This window comes from Hylaeus anthracinus, unplaced genomic scaffold (assembly GCF_026225885.1).
Source record: "Hylaeus anthracinus isolate JK02 unplaced genomic scaffold, UHH_iyHylAnth1.0_haploid 3, whole genome shotgun sequence".
In the NCBI taxonomy this organism is placed as follows: Eukaryota; Metazoa; Arthropoda; class Insecta; order Hymenoptera; family Colletidae; genus Hylaeus; species Hylaeus anthracinus.
The window spans coordinates 5,560,223-5,582,285 of NW_026535284.1; the positions used below are offsets into that span (position 1 = coordinate 5,560,223).

At 34.3% G+C, this 22,063-nt stretch overlaps 1 protein-coding gene and 1 long non-coding RNA gene across 2 annotated transcripts; one reads left to right on the top strand and one right to left on the bottom strand.

Annotated features, from left to right (window-relative positions):
• Positions 1 to 4,214: 4,214 nt before the first annotated feature.
• Positions 4,215 to 21,951, top strand: LOC128893727 (germ cell nuclear acidic protein-like). The gene is made up of 7 exons (XM_054154917.1): positions 4,215 to 4,628; positions 7,793 to 8,287; positions 17,590 to 17,876; positions 18,389 to 18,677; positions 18,967 to 19,019; positions 19,666 to 20,061; positions 20,868 to 21,951. Exons 1-7 carry the CDS (start codon positions 4,328 to 4,330, stop codon positions 21,015 to 21,017), a joined length of 1,971 nt encoding a protein of 656 aa, XP_054010892.1. The 5' UTR covers positions 4,215 to 4,327; the 3' UTR covers positions 21,018 to 21,951.
• Positions 13,882 to 17,583, bottom strand: LOC128893674 (uncharacterized). The gene is made up of 3 exons (XR_008461395.1): positions 15,374 to 17,583; positions 15,188 to 15,252; positions 13,882 to 15,090 (listed from the first exon to the last, which is right to left on the bottom strand). It is a non-coding gene; the product is annotated as an uncharacterized LOC128893674 (long non-coding RNA).
• Positions 21,952 to 22,063: the final 112 nt, after the last annotated feature.

Here is a 22,063-nt window from a genome sequence, read left to right on the forward strand (position 1 = left end):
AAATTTCTTAACCATTGAATTTTATTTATATAGTTAAATTGCAATGTTCGTGAAGTTGAGACTTGTATGTACTGTATGACTTTTATATAGATTTATCGTAATGCAGAAAAGGTTGAGAATGTAGAAAGCTGCTAATTAAACGTAACAAAATGTCAAATAAATATTTTTATTCAAATTAAAGGCATCAATAATTAAATGTGAAGGATGAGAATTAATTTCTTCATCCAATAATTATCAAGAACATTTGAAATCTGTTAGAAGGGCAACAATAAATAAAATTTGTTAGCTACTGAATTTTATTTATGTAGTTAAATTGCAACGTCCATCAGGTTGAAACTTGTATTTATATAGATTTATTGTAACGGAAATAACGTTGAGAATTTAGAAAGTTTACTAATTTAACATAACAAAACGTCAATAATTTTTCTTTTATTTCTTTAAATGGTTTATAATTTCAGTTGTTATAACATATTAAATTTCTAGTAAACTTCCTAAATTGTATTATAATTTAAATTTAAAAAATTCATGGTCAAAACTTGAATTTTCCATTTAAGGGTCTGTGTTAAAATTAAATATTTTGATATCGTTTTTCATAAAATTGGCGGTGGTCGATTTAAATCAAAATAGGCTCATATGATTTATATTCAATCAAAAAACAATCAAGTGAAGTTTCGTTAAAATCCTACGTTAAATAAATCCACTAAACATTTACCTTGAACATTAATAAATTTTGATACGAAAGAAACAATTGAATACATTCTGTGATATGTTATATTAAAAAAGATGTCTTTAAGATTACTCATTTGATCTATCTCGATAAAAGTACATCGACAAATGAACATCAGTAGCTTTAATATTAATAAACATGTCACTCATGAATAAAGGAGATTCATTCATAAAATCTACTTCTTTTCGACGAAAACAATTGAAAACAGGAAGCGCCATCGATGAAAATTAATCTCCAGACTTCTGTGGTAATTCAAGGATTCGTGCCTATTTCTTTTTTGCTTCAAACGATCTATCAGAAATCCATAGTTTCATACGTTAGTTACTGATGATACTAAAATACGAAAAAAATTCTACAAAAATATCTACAAAAATTGTTCTATATAAATTTTTCGTAAAATCGATCTTTTTACAGTTATTCGACGATTTGCGTTCTATTTTAACAGATTCGAAATTTTTAAAAATTAGCGTTTCACAAAAACCACATGAAATATCGATTTTGAATTTAAAATATAATTACTGCTCAATATTATGACGGATATTTTATGAAAATAAATTATCAATCTTTTTTTCCATGTTGTAATTATTTTTATTTAAAGTTCAACGAATTCTTTCCATTTATTTCAAATGGAAAATCGTACGAAAACAATTGAAAACAGGAAGCGCCATCGATGAAAATTTATCTCCAGAATTCTGTAGTAATTCAAGGATTCGTGCGTTCTGTTTTTTTGCTTCAAAAGATCTATCAGAGATCCATACTTCCATACGTTAGTCATTGCCGCCATTGATGATACTAAAATACAAAAAGAAATTGCTATAGTGGCTGTCGTAATATCTTGCTTGATATTTTCTGAAAGCACTGCGTCAGTTCTGCAGACATTGCCAGACTCCTCGCATATCGTCACGCAGAGTTCGTTTCCCAAGGTGAACCGAGTGTGTCAAACACTCTTCCATGGAAAATAACGTTTATTTGCCTACCGTTAACCACACAGGATGTTTTAACACGCGTGTGAGACTGCAAACGCCATGGGAATCCTGATGATGTTCCTCGTCGCATGTCAAACAGAAACTTCTGCTTGGTCCTAGAGGAATTACTCTCGACTCTTCTATCTTACCAAGCATTCTTAAAATTTCAATTAACATCGTGTGGTACATTAAATGCTTTTCTCTTCTTATTCTATGTTTGCAACCTCTATTTTTTTATCCTTTTCCTTTAAAAATTGTTCGAGTAACTCTTATCCACCTCAATTGCATATTTCAATTGTTATAGTTTGTATAGTGAAACATTAAATGTGTACAAAGTGTTTAAATTGATTGAAGTATTAAAATGTCTTCTGAAAAAATGATGTGAACCAATAATTCAAATTTAAATATACGATTTTTTGAGCTAAAAATATTTTTAGCTCTATTGAAATAATAGTGACACGAGGAATAGAAATAACAGTAATATAAAATACTAGGGTCAAGGGTTTAGCTTGGGCGTTGATACAAACTTTAGAGGCTCTTTTCACACCATCAGGGGTTGAATTTTTTAAAATGCCGACATATGTGTTTGATTAATTGTATTAAAGACCATTAAGATCAAGTTTCAAGCAAATCCGACCACTAATAAAACATTCCTCGTACAAACGTTGCAACCCCTTTTCACCCCCTTAGGGGTTGAGCATCACAATATCATTTCTTATTCCTTATACATCATAAAGGAAACCTCTGTGCAAAATGTCAACTTTCTAGATTCAAGGGTTTAGCCTGCACGTTGATTGTAATCGGTCAGGCCTTTATTCTTATATATTTAGATTAAAATACCAACGATGTGAAATGTATTGAAATATACTGAAATAGCAGTGATATAAAATGTATTGAATTATATTAAAATATCAATAATATAAAATATCGAATTATACAGAAATATTAACGATATGAAATATATTGAAATATATTGAAATATCAATAATATAAAATATTGAAGCATAAAGTAATATGAATGATATGAAATATATTGAAATATCAATAATATAAAATATTGAAGTATACAGAAATATTAATGGTATGGAATATATTGAAATATATTAAAATATAAATAATATAAAATATTGAAGTATACAGAAATATTAATGGTATGGAATATATTGAAATATATTAAAATATAAATAATATAAAATATTGAAGCATAAAGAAATATGAATGATATGAAATATATTGAAATATCAATAATATAAAACATTGAAGTACAAAGAAATATCAATGATATGAAATATATTGAAATATCAATAATCTGGCGCATTAAAATATTGAAATATCAATGATATAAAATATTGAAGTATACTGAAGCATCAGAGGGATGAAATATATTGAAATAACAGTGATGTGAATTTTTGAAAAGATGCCCATTTTGTTTGTACAAAAAAAGTTTGACCGAAAAATAAGGAAAGCTCTCGAGAGCACCTAGATTATTTTAGTATGTATAGTACTATGTATTCAAAAATACTTGTAGTTTGAATATCAGATAATTCAGTTCTGAGATAAAGTAGTCACCCCGGAGAAATAACTCGTGTGTAACTTGTGTGTAACTTTATAAATTTAAGGAATATTTAAATACAAAAATTGCGACTCATGCACTAAAAAACCGTCTTTCCAATACCATAAAACTCATCATTACCAGAAAATTTTTCGTTTGTCCCAAAAAAATGGTCAAATATTCACCTTCTTTCGAATCGTCCTAGGTAGGCTTCTCTCCTTAAGGTAGTTGTTTCAAGTCACATTCAAAAATATAATTGAAAAGTTTTCAATTATAAAATTATAATAATATAATAATTATAATAATTTAATTATTATAATAATTCTTTTTATTATAATTTTAAAGTTTCCAATGAAAACATTACAAAATCACACTTTTACTGTTCTCACACAAGTCAATAGTCAATGAATATGTATACTTACACATACATTCGTAATACTCTAGAAATGATTGTTGCAATAACGTTGATTGTTACCGCGCAACTTCTCTACGCTTCCAGATCTTAATTAATTATATCTCACTAACGCCACGGTCAATAATAGTTATTTTTTTTTAAGTGGTTTACAGTTTCGGTTTTTATAACATATCTCATTTTCAACAACTTTCTAAATTGCATTTTGATTTAAATTGGAAACATTCGCGTCAAAGTCTGTATGGTCCATATGAAGCTGTGTTAAAATTACAAAATCTTCATATTGTTTTTCATAAAACTGGCGAAGTCAATAATTGTTACTCTTTTTTGTTTTAATAGCTTATAATTTCGACCTCTATAACATGTCAAATTTTCAGCAACTTCCTAAATTACATTTTGAAATAAATTGATAAAATTCACGTGAAAACATTTATGTTCCACAAGGGTCTGTGTTAAAATTACAAAACCTTGATATCATTTTTCATAAAATTGACGTGGTCAATTCAAATCGAGATAGGCTCGTGTGATCCATACTTAACAAAGAACAATCGAGGAAAGTTTAGTTAAAATCTTTCGTTAAATAAATCCACGAAATCCAGCTACCCTAACCAAGTTATAACAAAATCGGACACTAAAGGATCATTTTTTGTTTTTGTTCGTTTAGGATAACCATGAAGCTAGCCATAGTGTTGGCAGCGTTCTGCTGCCTGGCGATTGGATCACTCGCGTCCCCAGTGTCGAAGGTCTCCGAGGAGAAGTCGTCGAACCAGAACGTCGTTGCGGCGGAGAGACAAGCGGTTCAACCACCTGCGGTTAGTGAAGACGAGGACGATGACGACGACGACGATGACGACATCGATCTCGATATCACGGGGGACGACGACGACGACGACGATGACGACGACGATGACGACGACGACGACGACGACGACGATTCCGACTATTTGGAACGCTTCATCGAAGACATATTAGGTAAATATGTTGAAATTTGATTTATTTTTTAATTCCCTTGGTACATAGAACAAATTGTATAATTGAATTTTCTTTCAATTTTTTTTTGATTTTTTAAATGCAAATTTAGAGTCTCATCAATTGCTAATGTTTATTAGCGACTTAAATTAACTCGTTAAATCTTGAGTTAAAACTTGTTAAATAAATCGGAGTGCTTTAGAAAGATAATTTTTCCCGTATTTTTGGACGATGTTACGAATTTTTTAAACGTTACATTTCGTGCAAATATTCTCCTCTGCCTACCATATTTCATTCTTACTTTGTTTCTAATGATTGTCTGTTACTTTCTGTAATTTTATTTGCGATGTACTTTGGAAGGCAATTTCTCGATTAATATGAATTTTAAACAATTCTGCAAATGAGGAAATCAGATAGGATTATTGTAAGGGATATTCTTTGGGTAATGTGCTGAATTATCTGATATTGAAATATCAATGATATAAAGAGAAGATGCATGTTGAAGTAACAAAAAGATGAAATATATTGAAATAGTAATGATATGAAATATGTGAATATCACTGAAATGGAATATATAAAAATATGAATGATATGAAATAGATTGAAATATACTGAAATAACAATGAAATGACATATTAAAATATTGAAATATCAATGATATAAAGAGAAGATGCATGTTAAAGTAACAAAAAGATGAAATATATTGAAATAATAATGATATGAAATATGTGAATATCACTGAAATGGAATATATAAAAATATGAATGATATGAAATATATTGAAATATGAGTGATATGAAATAGATTGAAATATGAGTGATATGAAATAGATTGAAATATACTGAAATAACAATGAAATGATATATTGAAGTATAATGAAATATCAGTGATATTAGCTATTGAAGTATACTGAAATATCAGTGAGATGAAATATATTAATTAAAACATCCATGGTATAATACATTGAAGTATACTGAAGTATTCTGAATGATTTGAAATATCGAAGTATACTGAAATATCAATAATATGAAATCTTTTGAGATATACTAAAGTATTAATGATATGAAAAAAAGAAGTATGTTGAAGTAACAAAAAGATGAAGTATATTGAAATAATAATGATATGAAATATGTAAATATCACTGAAATGAAATATATTGAAATATAATATGACGTATTGGTACATGAGTGATCCCTCGAGTTATGGACTATTTCGTCCAAAGGCCTACGACTCAAACCCCGAAGTCTCAATTAAACCCAACAATGCGATGTTACACATTCTCAAACCGTTACAAAATTTCAACATCATTGACGAGTCTCATTTTTACACGTATCAGTCCGTCAGTCGATGTACCGATTTACAAGTAAAGCACTTCTCGATCCCGAAATGATATTCTGAATAATGAATGGACGAACGGTTAAAAAAAAAAAAAATACCGCAGCGATTCCTCTGGAATTCTTAATCGACGCGAGAGTGAAAGAATGCTCGTGGCTACAGTCAATACTTCGGAATGTCGGTCAATGTGAAAAAAGTAGCGCGTAGAAATTCTTCTCGAACTGGGATCGCTGTCGATTTATGTTAATTCGGGCCAGTTTGGAGTACCCTGTACCGTTACGGATACGTGATCGCACCAGGAGCTTCCGTTCGGGCTGTCGCTAACTCCAGACACGATGTGTGTATAACGGCGAAGGCTGTTTCGCAAATTTCCCTGGTCTCTTATAAGACAAGTTCGAGATGCAGTAGAACATCGATTATCGAAACCTCCTTATCTAAATTCTCTATTATCTGAATTTTACCTCTGTTACTCGCACTTCTCCATCATTCATTTGGAAAATTTCTATACATTCTTATATATTTCTATATTATATACTTCTATAGGTCATTGTATTCGTCTTGAAACGCTCTACCAGAACGTGTATAGAAAACTACATCATTCTATTTAAAAAAACAGACTCGACCTTCATATCTCCTTTATGCTTTCACCGATAAAAAAGTTATTGGCACCACGTTATATTTTCCTCGAAATCAAACAACTCTTGTTCGACACTCTTTTTTCTATCGCTAAAAATAAGCGAATTATTCAGGTGGCCTGCTTTAAATGCCTCTCGCCCTGTATATCGGAATATCGATGATATAAAATATTGGGGTATACTGAAGTATCAGTGAGATGACATACATTGAAATAATAGTAATATGAAGTATTAAAATATCAGAAAGATAAAGTGCACAGAAACATACTGAAGTACCGATAGCATCTCTCCAAATATTGCATATATTGCATATGCATGTATATATTGAAATAATAGTGATACGAAGTATTTTAATTTAATTTGAATTTAATTTTAATTTTACTTCATTCCTTTATTTAATTTCACTGGTATTTCCCAGTAAAATAAAATACATTGAGATATTGGAATATCAATGACATGAAACATGTAATGTACGATGCTCTTCGGGCGTTTAATGTTTGTTTGTTTATTTTATAAGGGAAAGTAATAATAGTAATATGAAAATAATAGTAATATGAAGTATTAAAATATCAGTAAGACAAAATGCATAGAAACATACTGAAATACAAATAGCATGAAATATATTGAAATAATAGTGATATGAAGTACTTTAATTTAATTTTAATGTTACTGCTATTTCCCAATAAAATAAAATATATTAAGATATTGGAATATCAATGACATGAAACATATAATATATAATGCCGTTCAGGCGTTTATTTGTTGTTTGTTTATTTTATAAGGGAAAGTAATCTGTTTTATAACAGTCCGCCTCAGTTTTTCATGATTGGGTTAGGGGTGGTTAAAATATAAAATATGGAAAAAGCCTAAGGGCCAAAATATAACGAATAAGAGAGTGCAATAGCAAACAAGGGGAACGAATAGTCAGTAGCTCCCCAAGCTAGCACTATAAACTCAACAAACGAACAAACAATCTGTTTTATATTGATTATTGTACCCATTCCAGTCTCGCTTGTTACAAATCACCAAATTTAGACACACGCAGTTTTATATCACATTTCCATCCCACATTTAAGTACATTATTTTGCATCAATCCTTAACTTGTAATATTAAATCAAACTATAATTAAACATAGACAGTCTCTAAGGACCCGCTGGTACTTTCAATCCTTAAGAATAATAAACAAAAAATTGCAGGAGAGGACGACGACGACGACGAGGAGGACGAAGCGGGCCCCGCGGCGCCGCCAGTTCCAGTGGCGGCGCAACCCCTAGCCCCCGCCATTCCAGCTGCGGTCGAGGCTGATCTGAACGCGGCCCAGGAAGCCGAATTAGCCGCGGCCGCTGAGTCAGCCGCGGAAACTACAGCTCTGGAGGACGAAGCGACTGGTCCCGAGGAAGACGAAGGTAACACCTTGTCCGAGGACCAAGCAGTCGCCGCCACTGCCCAAGAAACCGCCCTGGAAACAGCGGAATCCGCCGCGAGTCCTGTTCACGTTCCCGCCGTTTCCACCAACGAGGCGGACGCGGACGACGAGGATGACGACGACGACGACGACGACGAGGACGACGTCGACCTCGTCTACACCGAAGACGACGACGACGACGATGACGACGATGACGACGACGACGACGACGAGGACGACGATGATGTGGACAGCATCGCCGACATCGCTGGCGCCAGACAAGCACGTGAGTTCAAGGGAAAGAGCAAGAAACACGGTAGAGGGCGCAAACACGCGGGAAAGTCCCGCGCACGTGGTGTGTCACCTTCCTCGAAGCTTGTTAAATAGAGAGGACGAGTGGCGAGGCGCGTAGCAACACTTTACCAACGGGTTACCGTTATTCAGTCTTTATTTTATTTATTAAAATTGTTTTTTTATTAGAATTTGTAACAGAGCATTGGTTGTCCTGAGAAAAATTCAATAATGCGCGTTATTTTGGCAAAGATTACTATTATTCAATCTTTATTTTATCTATTAGAGTCCTCTCTTCATTGATATTTATATTAGGTTGTCCCAAAAGTTTCTTTCGCTTTATTAATAAGTAATACATGCACAATATTTTATGTTACATTACTAAATTGTGCACGATTCATTTTGCTCCATTACAGTGACAACATGAATATCTATGAAATTAGATTGTCTATTTATAGAAACACGACCACAGAAAATAATTGAGTGCAACTCGCGAAAGAAACTTTCGGGACAACCTAATATTATGATTCATAATTCGTTAAACGTCATCTGATATCTGAATAACAGATAGCGAAAGTCATCGTAGCAAAAAACCTATTAACACGTTGACTGCCACGCTAACTGTTGTGAACATTTGTTTGAGGTTAAAATTTTGTTAAAACTTAAAATTATTGGAAACTACATAATTCAAGATTTGTATTTGTTGTTACAACCTCATCAGAATTCGGAAATCTAATCCGGATTCATTTTCTGTAACACCTCATCTTCAGAAATTTCATCTTCGGTTTTTTAAATTCCTAGTGAAAAGTCCTGTTACCCATGTATGGTGGTCAACGTGTTAATCCTTTCGACCCTAGTGGAATATATATGTATGTCCCAGACTGGAGAAAACCCTAGGCTTCGAATAAATCTGAAGTTTGCCGATGCGTTTGTTTCGTTTCCTTCTTTGGCAAATGTTCAAAAGAGGAAACGAGATAAACATATCGACACACTTCAGATTTATTCGAAGCCTAGGGTTTTGCCCGTCACTGGTCCCAGTAAATATGTCCGATTGCCTTTCGCCAAATTACAAGTGAGATTTACAACCTTATTCATGAAAGTATAAGATAAGTGCACTTATCGCGAACAAAATTTAAATCACGGAGGCAAATTTTCTCTTCTTATTTGGCAACAACCTTTGATACATACTCTCCCCTAGTTTAGTACAATTCATTTATAAAAGAGAAACGAACAGAATAAAAACAAAAAAAAGTCGGGTTAAAATGGTTAATATGCAATCCGTTGGTAAAGTGTTAAGATTCCTGATTAGGTGCTCAATTTCAATCCTTTGCACTCGAAGCGTCGGTAGTCTACTTCAAAGGATTTTTTTCGTAGATTTCTTACTTACGAAAAAATTATGAAAGTATCTTAGATTACGCGAGTCTTTGATCAAATTATAAATTTCTATTCGTCGAATAATGTATTTATTTTATTATTTATAAGTAGAACGCCTCTTAGGAGTGCAGAGGGTTAACCCTTTGCGATTCGAAGTTTCTGATTTTGGTATATACTGTCAAGCCTCGCTCGACACTGTTCTCTGCGATCGATCAGAAGAGAGGTTAGTCCGTTTAGAAAGATTGGTAAATTGAAATTTAAAGTTGAAGTTTAAAGGGATATGCCTACCTAGGAGAATTCAAAATAGACATATATTTGAAAATTTGTTGGGAAAAAATTTTTTTACTTTGTTTTGCAAACGTTCGTTTACCGTAATAAGCATTCTCCGATGAAGCTTCAGTAATTTTTTCGATACCATCGATGCTATTAATTCGATACTATAACTTTGTTTAATACTATATTAGTTTATCTAGTCTTTATCGAGCCGAATTTTTGAAAAATTTTGAAAAACTTTTCTATTTTGTTTTGCAAACGTTCGTTTAACGTAATAAGCTTACTTCGACGAAGCTTCAGTAATTTTTTCGATACCATCGATGCTATTAATTCGATACTATAACTTTGTTTAATACTATATTAGTTTATCTAGTCTTTGTCGAGTCGAATTTTTGAAGAATTAATATCTATTTGCCAAAATAATGACACGGACTTCAGCATACAAACATGGCAACATCTTACATGTAGACTCGCTTCAGGATGCTTTTCAAATTGAATTGCGCGCGTAATTAGGTATTTCATTTGACAGCGCCATTTGTCAGATGCATTCTTCTGCCGGGCGTACTGTACCTGCCAAGGGACGATTATCGCAAAAAGCTAACCTCCCTACGACTGCGCAGTAGAACGCACTCTGTTTTTCTTTCAAGAAATCTGTTGTAAAATTATTCTTACCCATCTTTTCGTTGCTCAAATCCTAATAGGAACGAATTAAGTAAAAGCGTCGATATTCGAGGAGATCATGATAGATCATAGACGAGTATGATCGGCTTGCAAAGATTTTTTTCTTACTTTAACAATCATGATTTTAGTTTAATCTGTGTCCTCTTGAGACGCTTAGTAGCGATAGCAGTAGTAGTATTATTTATTTTATTTATTGACAATGACGTTTCTATCGAGAGTCATTCATGGCACGTCGAACAGCATGGTGGATTAGTATAATCCACGGACATAGGATTATAAGGACCGGCCATAGGCCGGCAAAGGAGGCCCGTCGGCTATCTTACGTTGCCAATTTACAGCGGGAAGTTTAAACAGGACTATAATTGAAAACATGGTCATATGTTTGAAAATGAATTTTTAGAACTTCAACACTTTGAATATCTAATTTTTTGTTATAGTTTGTTGCTTTTTGTAATCTATCAATGGTACAATGTATCTATGACTTTCTCTTGAAAAACTGGTCGAGTAACTAAGCAACTACTTGACATGTAAGTGTGATTGTTTAAATAAAAATGAATTACTTTTTGTAATCTACCAATAGTACAATGTATCTATGACTTTCTTTTGAAAAACTGTTCGAGTAACTAAGCAACTACTTGACATGTAAGTGCGATTGTTTAAATAAAAATGAATTACTTTTTGTAATCTACCAATAGTACAATGTATCTATGACTTTCTTTTGAAAAACTGTTCGAGTAACTAAGCAACTACTTTACATGTAAGTGTGATTGTTTAAATAAAAAAAGGAATCCACTTATATCAATTGCTGGAACATGAGAATGAAATTTTAAGAGTATATTAGGTATGAGAATGAATATAAAACCATATTTATTATAAATACAGTTTCTTGGTTTTTGAAATGAACAAGTTTAGTGTACATATGTCGAATTTTTCACGGATGCAATAACTTTCGCTTGCGATTACTCTGGATTATTCTGGAAACTGCTTCTAACGATAAATGAATGAGGTTCTTGTCAGAAACCAGAAAATGGGGGATGCGCGTTTAGTCATAGACTATAGACTCTATACAGATGTCTAACAGTCTCATGAATTCGCAATGGCAACGTAATATGGCGGACATGGCTTCACGCCGGGTTCTGGTATGCCCGGTCCCTATATTCCTATGTCCGTGGTATAATTGCTCTCCTTGTAGCTTTCACTACGCGCTCTTCTTTGTTCCGATGAAGTTTACACGAGTCTCAGTTGCACCTAGTGTAACTGTTAAAGGGGATTCCCGTCTAGGGAATACGTCTAGGGAAGTTTAATACAACAACAATAAGTGAAATTTGTTGGCTATCAAACTTTGTATATATACACATACGTTGTAATGTTCACCGGGTGGAGACTTAATACATAGCTAAAGGATTCGAAACTTGTGTAAGCGTCGTTGAATACGCAAATAATGGGAGAAAAGCAACGAGACGAAGAATTCAAAGTACCTTTTCCAGCTGTATACCTATTTCTATTCGAATCATGTTCATCTACCCACGATTTCGTTTGTTATTCTACTTCGCTGTGGAAGATGTGCCACGAAGTTGAAAAAAATAACGAAAAGGTACTTTGTCAATGTGAAATAGACGGCTCTGTAAACGCCTCGGCTTGGTGAGTTCGCGCCACGTATTTTTTATTCTACCCTTTCTCCATCCATTTGTCGACTGATCATCGAACGAACGAGGAGTAGAGAGAGATTCCGTGTGTTTGTACGTTTGAATGAATGAAAGAGAGCTATATAAATTGGAGAATATCATTAATTCGCAGAATAAGCAATGCCGTGACTGGCCACTTTAGTTCTTTCCAGTATAATTCCTCCGTTTCAGAGATTTACTTCCTTGCTTCCATCCTTTCCTTTACGAGACACGTAGAGCCTCGACACCTTCTTATTTATTCACTGGAGAGTATTGCTCGGTTGGTTTCGCATGTTAATTCCAACGATAGAGAAGTATTTTGATCTGGACCTCGGTGGCCAATGCTGGCATTGCTTATTGTGGAGAATTAAAATATTTCTGTTTAAAAAGAAGCTTTTGTACAGAGACATTGTCCGTTCTGGATTGCAAAATACAGATAACTTATTGCTTTATAAAAAAAACAACTGTGTCTTGATTTTTATTTCCGCTACCATCGAACCGATTCCATGTGTTTGTCCAGGTACTCGAGGCAACGCGTGATCCGGAGGATAAGCTCTCTTTTCCTTTCCCTCGATAAACAAACACTCCACTTTATAAATAATTTTTCTTACACCCAAAAGATCGATTGGATCATGGAAATACTCTCCTCATTCGAAACGCATCGCTCAGTCAGATAACGGCTTTGTAATCTCTCTATACAGGGTGTCCCAGAATTAGTGTAAGAACCGGAAATGGGAAAGGGGGTAGCTGAGACGATTCTGAACTATACAGGGTGTCCCAAAAATGTTGTAATACCTTGAAAAGGATGGTTCAGGGAGTGATTTGAAACAACTTTTTCCTTAGCGAAAATGTTGTCCGAAGCTTCGTTATGGAGATATTAAGCGAAAACCCCGACCAATCAGAGCGCGAGTATGCCGGTTGAGCGTAGGCTTCGCGATAGGCGGCCGCGCTCATACGCTACCGCGAGCGCTCCATCGGCATACTCGCGCTCTGATTGGTCAGTGTTTTCCGTTAATATATCCTCAACGAAGTCTCGTACAACATTTTCACTGAGGAAAAAGTTGTTTCAAATTACCTCTCGAACCACCCCTTTCAAGATGTTACAACATTTTTAGGACATCCTGTAGTTTCTTTTGCAAAAATGTCGGACGATGCTTCGACCAACCACAGTGCTCGAGTAGCGTGCGCTCAGCTGGTTACGCCAATCCTGGCTCGAGCGCTACTCGAGCGCTGTGATTGGTCCGTGGTTTTTCGTTAATAATTCAAAAACGAAGCACCATCCGACATTTTTGCGAAGGAAACTATGGTTCACAAACGTCTCCGCAACCCCCCCCCCCCCCCCCTCCTCCCCATTTCCAGTTCTTACACCAATTCTGGGACACCCTGTATATCATTTTTGAAAATTAATTTATTATCTTCCACAAAACTTTCAATAATCCCACTTTTACTTCTCACTTACACATAGATAAATAATTACAGTTATATAATTAGGTTTTCACTTTTAAAACTTCAGTTTTAAATTTTTATTCGCAAACAGTGCACCCGTGCAATGAAAATTGATTACAATTAATCGTATTAAAAGTACGAACATCGACGTTAACCGCAGGTAAAATAGTTCCAAAGGATCGACAATCCTCGCAGAATGTTTTTTTCATTTATACCTGGGAATCCCCGCATGTCTTGCCACTCGTTCGTAGAAGTAGTAGCCTCTGCTTGCAATTTCCTTGCTTTTTCTTTTTGTTACTTCAATGCACGTGCTTGGTAGATGGTTTTGCCATATCTGGCAGTAACTGGACAATCGTACGTTAAAGTAATCGACACGGAATATGTAAGTCACGTAGAGCATCGAATACGAGTCCACAAACGTAACTGACATTGAAATTACTCCACGTTACAGGCATATCGTAAAGTACTGGACTCAGGTGTGGGGTATTAAAGTACTCAGATATTAAAGTACCCACAAAATTAGATGTTAATTTCAGACTTAATTTGTGGGATACATTATGAATTAAATACATACGTAAATACTTTCGTTAACTGATGCGAAACTTAGATCTTCTGCAGATATTACAATATTCGCTTTACTTTTAATGTTTTTTCTTTTATTATATTTCTGCGTATTGCGCGCATTTTGTAGTTTCTTGCACATTCAAATTTCCTATGAATGCAAAAAATCTGTTCATTTATTTGATGGCCAACCAAACATTGTCTTTTAACATTGTTGATAACTATCATTAAGGAAATTTATTACGAATAAAGGAAGTCAGGATCGAGTCCCTCGACGCTAAAATTGAAAAGGATTCAATTGCTAAAATTGAAAAAAAAAAATTCTAAAATTGGAGCTAATTGATTTGGGCTTCTAATATTTGTATGAATGGCACAGTCGAAGAATGCGTCGCGGAGTAAACGAACGGCGCAGACAGGCGCGTCGAGGAACTCTTAATTAGACGTCGCGTCGGCCAATTAACTTTCTACATTACTCCAAGACGAGATCCGATAAAGGTGTGACCGGGTTGGAATTTTTCCTCGCCTTTCACCGAGCAGCCGGTCCGAAACAAAATGAGGCCACTGACCCGGAGTGCGGAGTATAATCGCGCGTGACGGTACCAAACAGTTCTCTCATCTGTGACCCTGACCCACACCCAAAGTCACGGGACGAAATCGTCCTCGACCATGGCCCACATAACTTCCTTTAACATTATTCAACGAGGAAATAAGCTTAGGATTACATTTTTGTATAGATATACAGTTTTAGGACTCGTGCAGTTTAGGACATTCTTTTAGTGATATCTATGAGTTCTTTTTTCTGAAAAAAAAAAAAAACTTTAAGAATGTTTTATACATATACTCCAATAAATATTGTAATTTTTTCGAAGTATATCCTCGGAAAATATGGAAAATACTTGCTGCTACAAAGATCACCATCAAACGTAGTTGATTATGTACATTCTGAAGGCCACAGTTTTATCTGAAAGCAATAGGATTTCACATTTACTTTAAGGATACACCTTTCTTCTATATAAGCTTAACTTGCACCCTAAACAATTGCCAATTGCATTTCCAGGTGTTAAAACAAATATGGAAGATACTTGCTGCTACGAAGATTACCATCAGACGTAGCTGATTATGTACATTCTGAAGGCCGCAGTTTCATCTGAAAGCAATAGGATTTCAAATTTACTTTAAGGATATACCTTTCTTCTATATGAGCTTAACTTGCATCCTAAACAATTGCAAATTGCATTTCTAGGTGTTAAAACAAAAGAGTATAATTTTTCACAACATGTTTTGGTAATAAAAAAAAATACTTCAGACAATGATATCACTTCAAATTTAGGTTCGTATAGGGCGTAATTATACATATAAAGAAACAACCTGTCAATTTTTTAAACGATTGGTTAAAAACTGTTTGAGCTAGAGTGTACAGAAATTCAATAGAAGTCATTTCGAGAAAAACGCGATTGAAAAAGTAAATACTGTAAACAAATTTAAGGCAGTAATGAATTTAGTTAAATTACTTACTGGTTAATCATCGATTCAAGCACCATATAGCACACCTTCTTATTTTTCTTTTTTGTATCTTTCATTTTAAGCTTGAAACTCTTCTTTTCATGGGGAGAGTCTAGTCTAGCCAAGGTTTTTTCTAATTTTTTGTTCTTGAAACTTTTTTTTCATATAAAGGTACTCTCAAAAATTTGAATATACAGGGTGGGGCAATAATTAGTACTTCAGATATCTTCGAAAGTATAAGTTTCACAGATATTCACAAATATTTGCTGAAATAAAATTACACAGTACGAAAAGGACCATCCGATGGGGATAATAGTTTTTTGTGCAGGTGGAGGTACCTCGGATATTTGAAGGTCACCTCCATTATTTTAAATCTATCTCTATGTTTTTGTATCATGATAGAGGATCTTAAAGCGAGCTCAACGACCTATTACATAAGGTCATTGAAGGTCACAGTGAGTAGAGAAAGCAGATAATACTTACGGTTTTGGTAAATCAAAAGGAGCCATTACACGAATCATTTCAAGGTCAACTCGATGTTTTCGACTGACACGTATACAAACATGTACAAAATGTCGAATGATTTCATTGAACCGTTTGTTCGTAATAAATTCACGAATAAACCACTATTCGAGAATCTTTATGGAAACATTGAAATCGTGAGGCGTGGGTCTCGATTGACCCACGCGACCGTTAAAATATAAAAATATCGTTAATAAGTGTTCTAGTGCGCCTTTAATAGTCGAAGTGATAAACATCGCGACGTGCGAAACTTTTATTACAATTTTTAACGTCCACATTCCGCGTATCGGTTCCGATCAGGTGGAAGAAAGTGGCTTAAAACAAGATGAACGACCAGGGAGAGTTTTTAGGTAGGCACGAGGAAGGTTGCGCATACCTGAGCCCGACAGTCAGGTAGATAGGTCTGTAGGTGAGTAGGAAGCAGGTCGTGACCCAGATTGGAGACCAGTTTTGTTGGCTTCCTACCGAAGGATTCCGATGTACCGTTAACATTGTCGCTCTTCCTTAGGAACTTAATTCATCGAGGTCATTCATCGCATAATTCAACTCTAGGCGCGAACTTGACATTGTGTTAGGCGTAGAAATTAATTCTATGCCTCCCTAAAGTAGACCTACTATTTATTTGTAACTTTATGTGATGAAGTTAATCGTTACTATATTTTATAATCAAGAATATTACCAACATTTTAAAATGAAAATAATTTTGGGAACAAGACTTTCACGGATTTAGAATGAAACTGCAAGTTTCTAGATAACTATTTACAAGAAAATGTTGATATGTATACATACATATACATACATATACATACAGGGTGGAGCATTTGAATGGGAACACTTTAATATCTCTATTATTTATGGTTTTATGAAAGAGATCTATAGAATAAAGTTACACTGTTTGAAGGCGAACATGTATGGTTTGACCATTGCAACACTGACATCACAGGCATACGGTTGTACGCATGCGCTGGTTTTCTTTCTCTTTTTAATTGTGGTACCCCTTGAACTCTGGCTCCTCTACTCTAACTATAATATCTGGACTGCGAATCCTTATGCACAATATTATAATATGAACTTTACTTTCGATATGTATTTTTTAAATTATATATTTATAACTATATATTTTTTATTCTTGCATATTACGTGTATTTCGTAGTTTCTTGCACATTCAAATTTTCTACAAATACGTAAAGATCCACAATCTAATAATATCCCTATGGAAATTCCCCCTTGATGAGGTTCGTCAGCAACAATCAAGGTTCTATGTAAATTTCAGGTGGTATGCAGTCGATACCAAGTAACGATGTCTCAGCTATCTACGTAGCAAAGTACAATCGTTTCGTCGACACCATCCTTGGGAGGATTAACAAAATTTTGCGCAGCAACTACGATCCCGTGACGGTGAAACTGACTAATCCGAATTCGAAAACGAAATCGAGTAAGCTGAAAAGCAAGGATGTAACCAAGAAAAAGACCAACAAGAATGGATCGAAGAAAAGCACCATGGGAACACTCGTAGCCGAAGCAGAGAAAACGAAAGAAAAACTTCCTGAAAACACACAGGTATTTAATAAAAAAGAAAATTACTATCATCTAAGTTTTTTGAAAAGAACTTAATGTATAACAATAGTGCGAATACAAATACATTAGTAATAAGTAAATTTAAATGAAACTTCAGACTATGCGTACAATTTGTTAGTAAAAATATGTTTGTTTCTAGACACATGATTATTTTCTTGGCAGTGATGGGTAAAATCCTAGAGTTCGAATAAATCTGAAGTTTACTGATATGTTTGTCTCGTTTCCTCTTTTGAAAATTTTCCAAAGAAAGAAAGCAGACTGCAGTTTCCCTAGATTTGCATTAGAAAAGAATCATAAATTGATACAGTGTTTGGTATCGCTCTATAGATTAAATTAATCATGCTAATTTTAATAAAGTTCAGTCTTAATTCGAAATATTCTAATTTTTAACCTAGTATTAATGTTGTATTAATATAGTATTACGTAATACTATAGGTACCTTTTAATGGAGATTTTAAATATAGTTTGTACTGATCAATCGAATCATTTTACAGGAAGTCAAGGAATCTATCAAAAACATCACTTCGTCCTCGATTAATCTAGAGAAGGATACAATCGCAGTTTCCACGAGCAACGTTGCGAGCAAATCTTCCACGAGATCTGCGATAAAACCCACTAATCGGCGAACGTCTGGTTCAAACACAAGAAAGACAAATAAAAATCGCATTGGGACAAAGAACAAAACAAAAAATCAAGCTACGGTTAACAAAAATAAGGTACATATCGTTTATTTAGGCAAATGGTGCTCTTACTCCGTACGAGACGTTCGTATCATCTGTTCTGGTTGAATTTCTGCAAGGAAACAATAGTACATTGTGCAATTAGGGATGACAATAGACAATTAAAAGTTATTATGGGTAGACCAGGAGAGACGTAGAGCCAGACTTCAAGGCGTACCACAGCTAAAAAGAAAAAGAAATTGTGATGCCAGTGTTGCTTCCTACTCGCGCATGCGCGTCGAAAGAAGTTGAACGCGCAATACTGTAGCTATAGGAGACGGTACCTGGACCCACGACCTAATTTTTTGATACTTCTATCATCCTTTAGGGTGAGAATTTTATGATCGTATTAGATACTCTACTGATGCAAATAACAGTGCGCCTGCGCGAGTTGGAAGCAACGCTAGTATCTCACAGCCAACGCATGCGTACAGCACATGGTTTCACGCGCATTTTGAATATCTCCTTCCCAGCGTTAACTCTTTATCAATTCAATTCGTTCAGCTTGCAATTATTTCCTTATAATATTTTATCGTTGATAGTGTTATATAATTATAAATTGTATAAATGCGCGTTAGGACAGTTGAGTACGTTTTATAAATTTGTAATATACAAAGCTAAGTCAACAGCCAATGATAGCCTGATTTTTACGGCGCATGGGTTAGTAGACAGAAATAAATAGGGTACCGCGCTTCCCTACTCTTTCAGTGTAAAAACTAATGATTGTTAAGTTAAACGCTATGATAAACTGAGCCAAGCTCTTCTCTTTATAACAATGAGACATTTACACTTACAGACAGGCCTACCTACAGACGCTTGGGGAAGTCCCCTGCGCATCTTCAGATGACCTTATGAAGAATTATTCTTATAAAATCATACTCGTTCAAAACGCACAGATTAAAGATATTACATATATATATATATATATATATATATATATACTTATTCTGAAAACTATCGGTCATTTAGTTTTTATAATTTAAAACATACCTAAAATATTCTCTAAGTTCAAAAATCAAGAAAACTTTTTCCTATAAAAAAAATATCTCAAGAAACACTTAATGCTTAATACTCCCAATGTGGTTTCCCCTCCTAAAATCAGAATTGTTGAGTTTGAGTTAAGTGAAACCTTAGCGATTCGAATACTGCTCAATTTGCAGACAAGGAAGAACAAACCAAAAGCACGAGCCACCCTTTACGGACTTGCTAGCCTTCAGAGATCTGGAGATGTGTCAGTAAACATGATGAGCAATCACACCATGATTAAAACGAGGTTCACATTGGGCCCTCTCATTCTGAAGGTTGAAAAGGAATTCGGCAGGTCTGCAAAGAAAGAACTGAGAAGTGCGACAGCCACCACTGCTGAGATGTCTGGGAAATTGAGTCTCCGAGTTCTTCATGGTGGTGCTGCTACGTTGAACTCTATTCGAGTCTTGCAACCTAAACAAGTACGTCAACTATATATACTTGCTAAATCTTATATAATAGAAGGCATCAAGAAGGATGACGAGATGATTCTCTGTTCAAAAATAAATTAATAACGTCAAGAAGCACTTGACAGTGCAATTCTTTATTACATTTAGTTTATAAGTTATACTCATTTAAAGTTTGATAACGTCACATTCACTTGATGGAAGGATGATGAGCTTTCTTTGGGAGTTTGATCTTTGACCATGAAGCTTGTTCACGTTCTGTAGTGCATCATTGTAATATACATTTACTGACAAAAGTTAAGAAACAAAGTAGTTATTAGCATATGAAATTGCAATTTTACCAGTTAAATACAATTAACAATCAACACAATCACTATGAATACATTTTTCATTGTGCATGCTGGCTTGTAACACAAGTATTTTGTTGGAACTCGATAACATAACATTGTTTGCTTTAGAAAATTTGGAAAAAGTCGTCCGTCAAATTGTGACTCGGCTGCAACTAACTTTCAACTTGACGGAGTATGTCTGTGTAATTGAAAGGAAAAAAGTAGAACCAATTTATTAATGTAACGAGTCACGAGTTAACTTTTGTCAGTAAGCATATACAAACTCTCCACTATTTGAAACATAATTTTAGAATACCTCATCAGATTGAACATGATTGGGGGCCTATGCCTCCCAAAGAAGGATCACATCCCCCTAATGATATAAGTAAATTATATTTTATAATTGGTTTGCAATCATAAACTATCCCAGCCTTTACCATCAAAAAAGATTTTATCATTGTATTTAAAATAATTTGGATACTTTTTGAACAGGTTCGAGTGGAGAGCGCAGACGACCATGACAGAACACGTGAGTTTGTATGGAAGAGATCATCGCACATTGCTCACTTAGTCTCAGAGAAATTATCATCGGCGACGAGATCGATGCTGCGACCGCCACCTGCTGCAGTAGTAGTAGCTTAAGTTTTCATCGTCGTCACAGTTAGTTTTAATGAATGCGCTCCACAGTACTATACAAATGAACATATTCAGATTCTTTAATTCAAAATAGTTTCCTGTTACAGTACATGTTTTTTATTCTCTAAATCAAAATAGATTCTTGGTAGATTCGAATTGAAGAAATTGGATGCGCGAAGTTTACGTAGACATTATTATGTTTTGCGAATTAATTTATACATAGTAGATGAGAAATGCATATGTATACTTTTGCATGCCAATTTTTAATTGACTTTTTAAATTTACGAGCATACAATGTCCAATTCTTTGTTTAAACCGTGATAATATTTGATTTATTAATTTTGAATGTATTTAATATCTTTTTATGATAGTATTCATATTGCAATGAATAAATGCTCTGGTATAAATCTGAGGACTTAAATAAGAGTCCATAGAACAGTGCTAATTCTTCTTTTTCTTTAGAGTCGAACAATGTGCGCTTTCATTTTATACTAACGTATCCTACGGGTTAAAACTATTTATTTATTTAAGTGTATTTATTTATTTATACAAATTTCTATACGTATACAAAGTCTGATACATGTTTAAAACCGCGATATCTCATCGATGTGTAATCTGCATGTAAACTATGTAATGCTACATGGAACATGACAGTTAAACTTAAGTTTTAAGAATAAAGAAATAATTTAAATCAATCAATGTTTTGTACTACTATTACATTACTATTCTAATTATACGTATATATGTATGTGATATAAAGTAAAGAATACACATTTTACACTTTACGCTTTACACTTTACACACTTTACACACTTCACAATTTCCATTTTACACTTTACAACTTCACAGCCATTAGCTCGATATTACTCATGACGAAGGACTGTTCATCATGAATAATACCGATTACCAGGTCTCACCACGTGGAGGTTGCTGCGACTGGAGACCCGGAGATAGAAGGAATCAAAGTTCCTTTGATCTCCCCCTGCATAGAGTGTACATACATAGATGCATACTCTACGTAGAGTCGACGAGCTTAATACTAAGTACGAAAC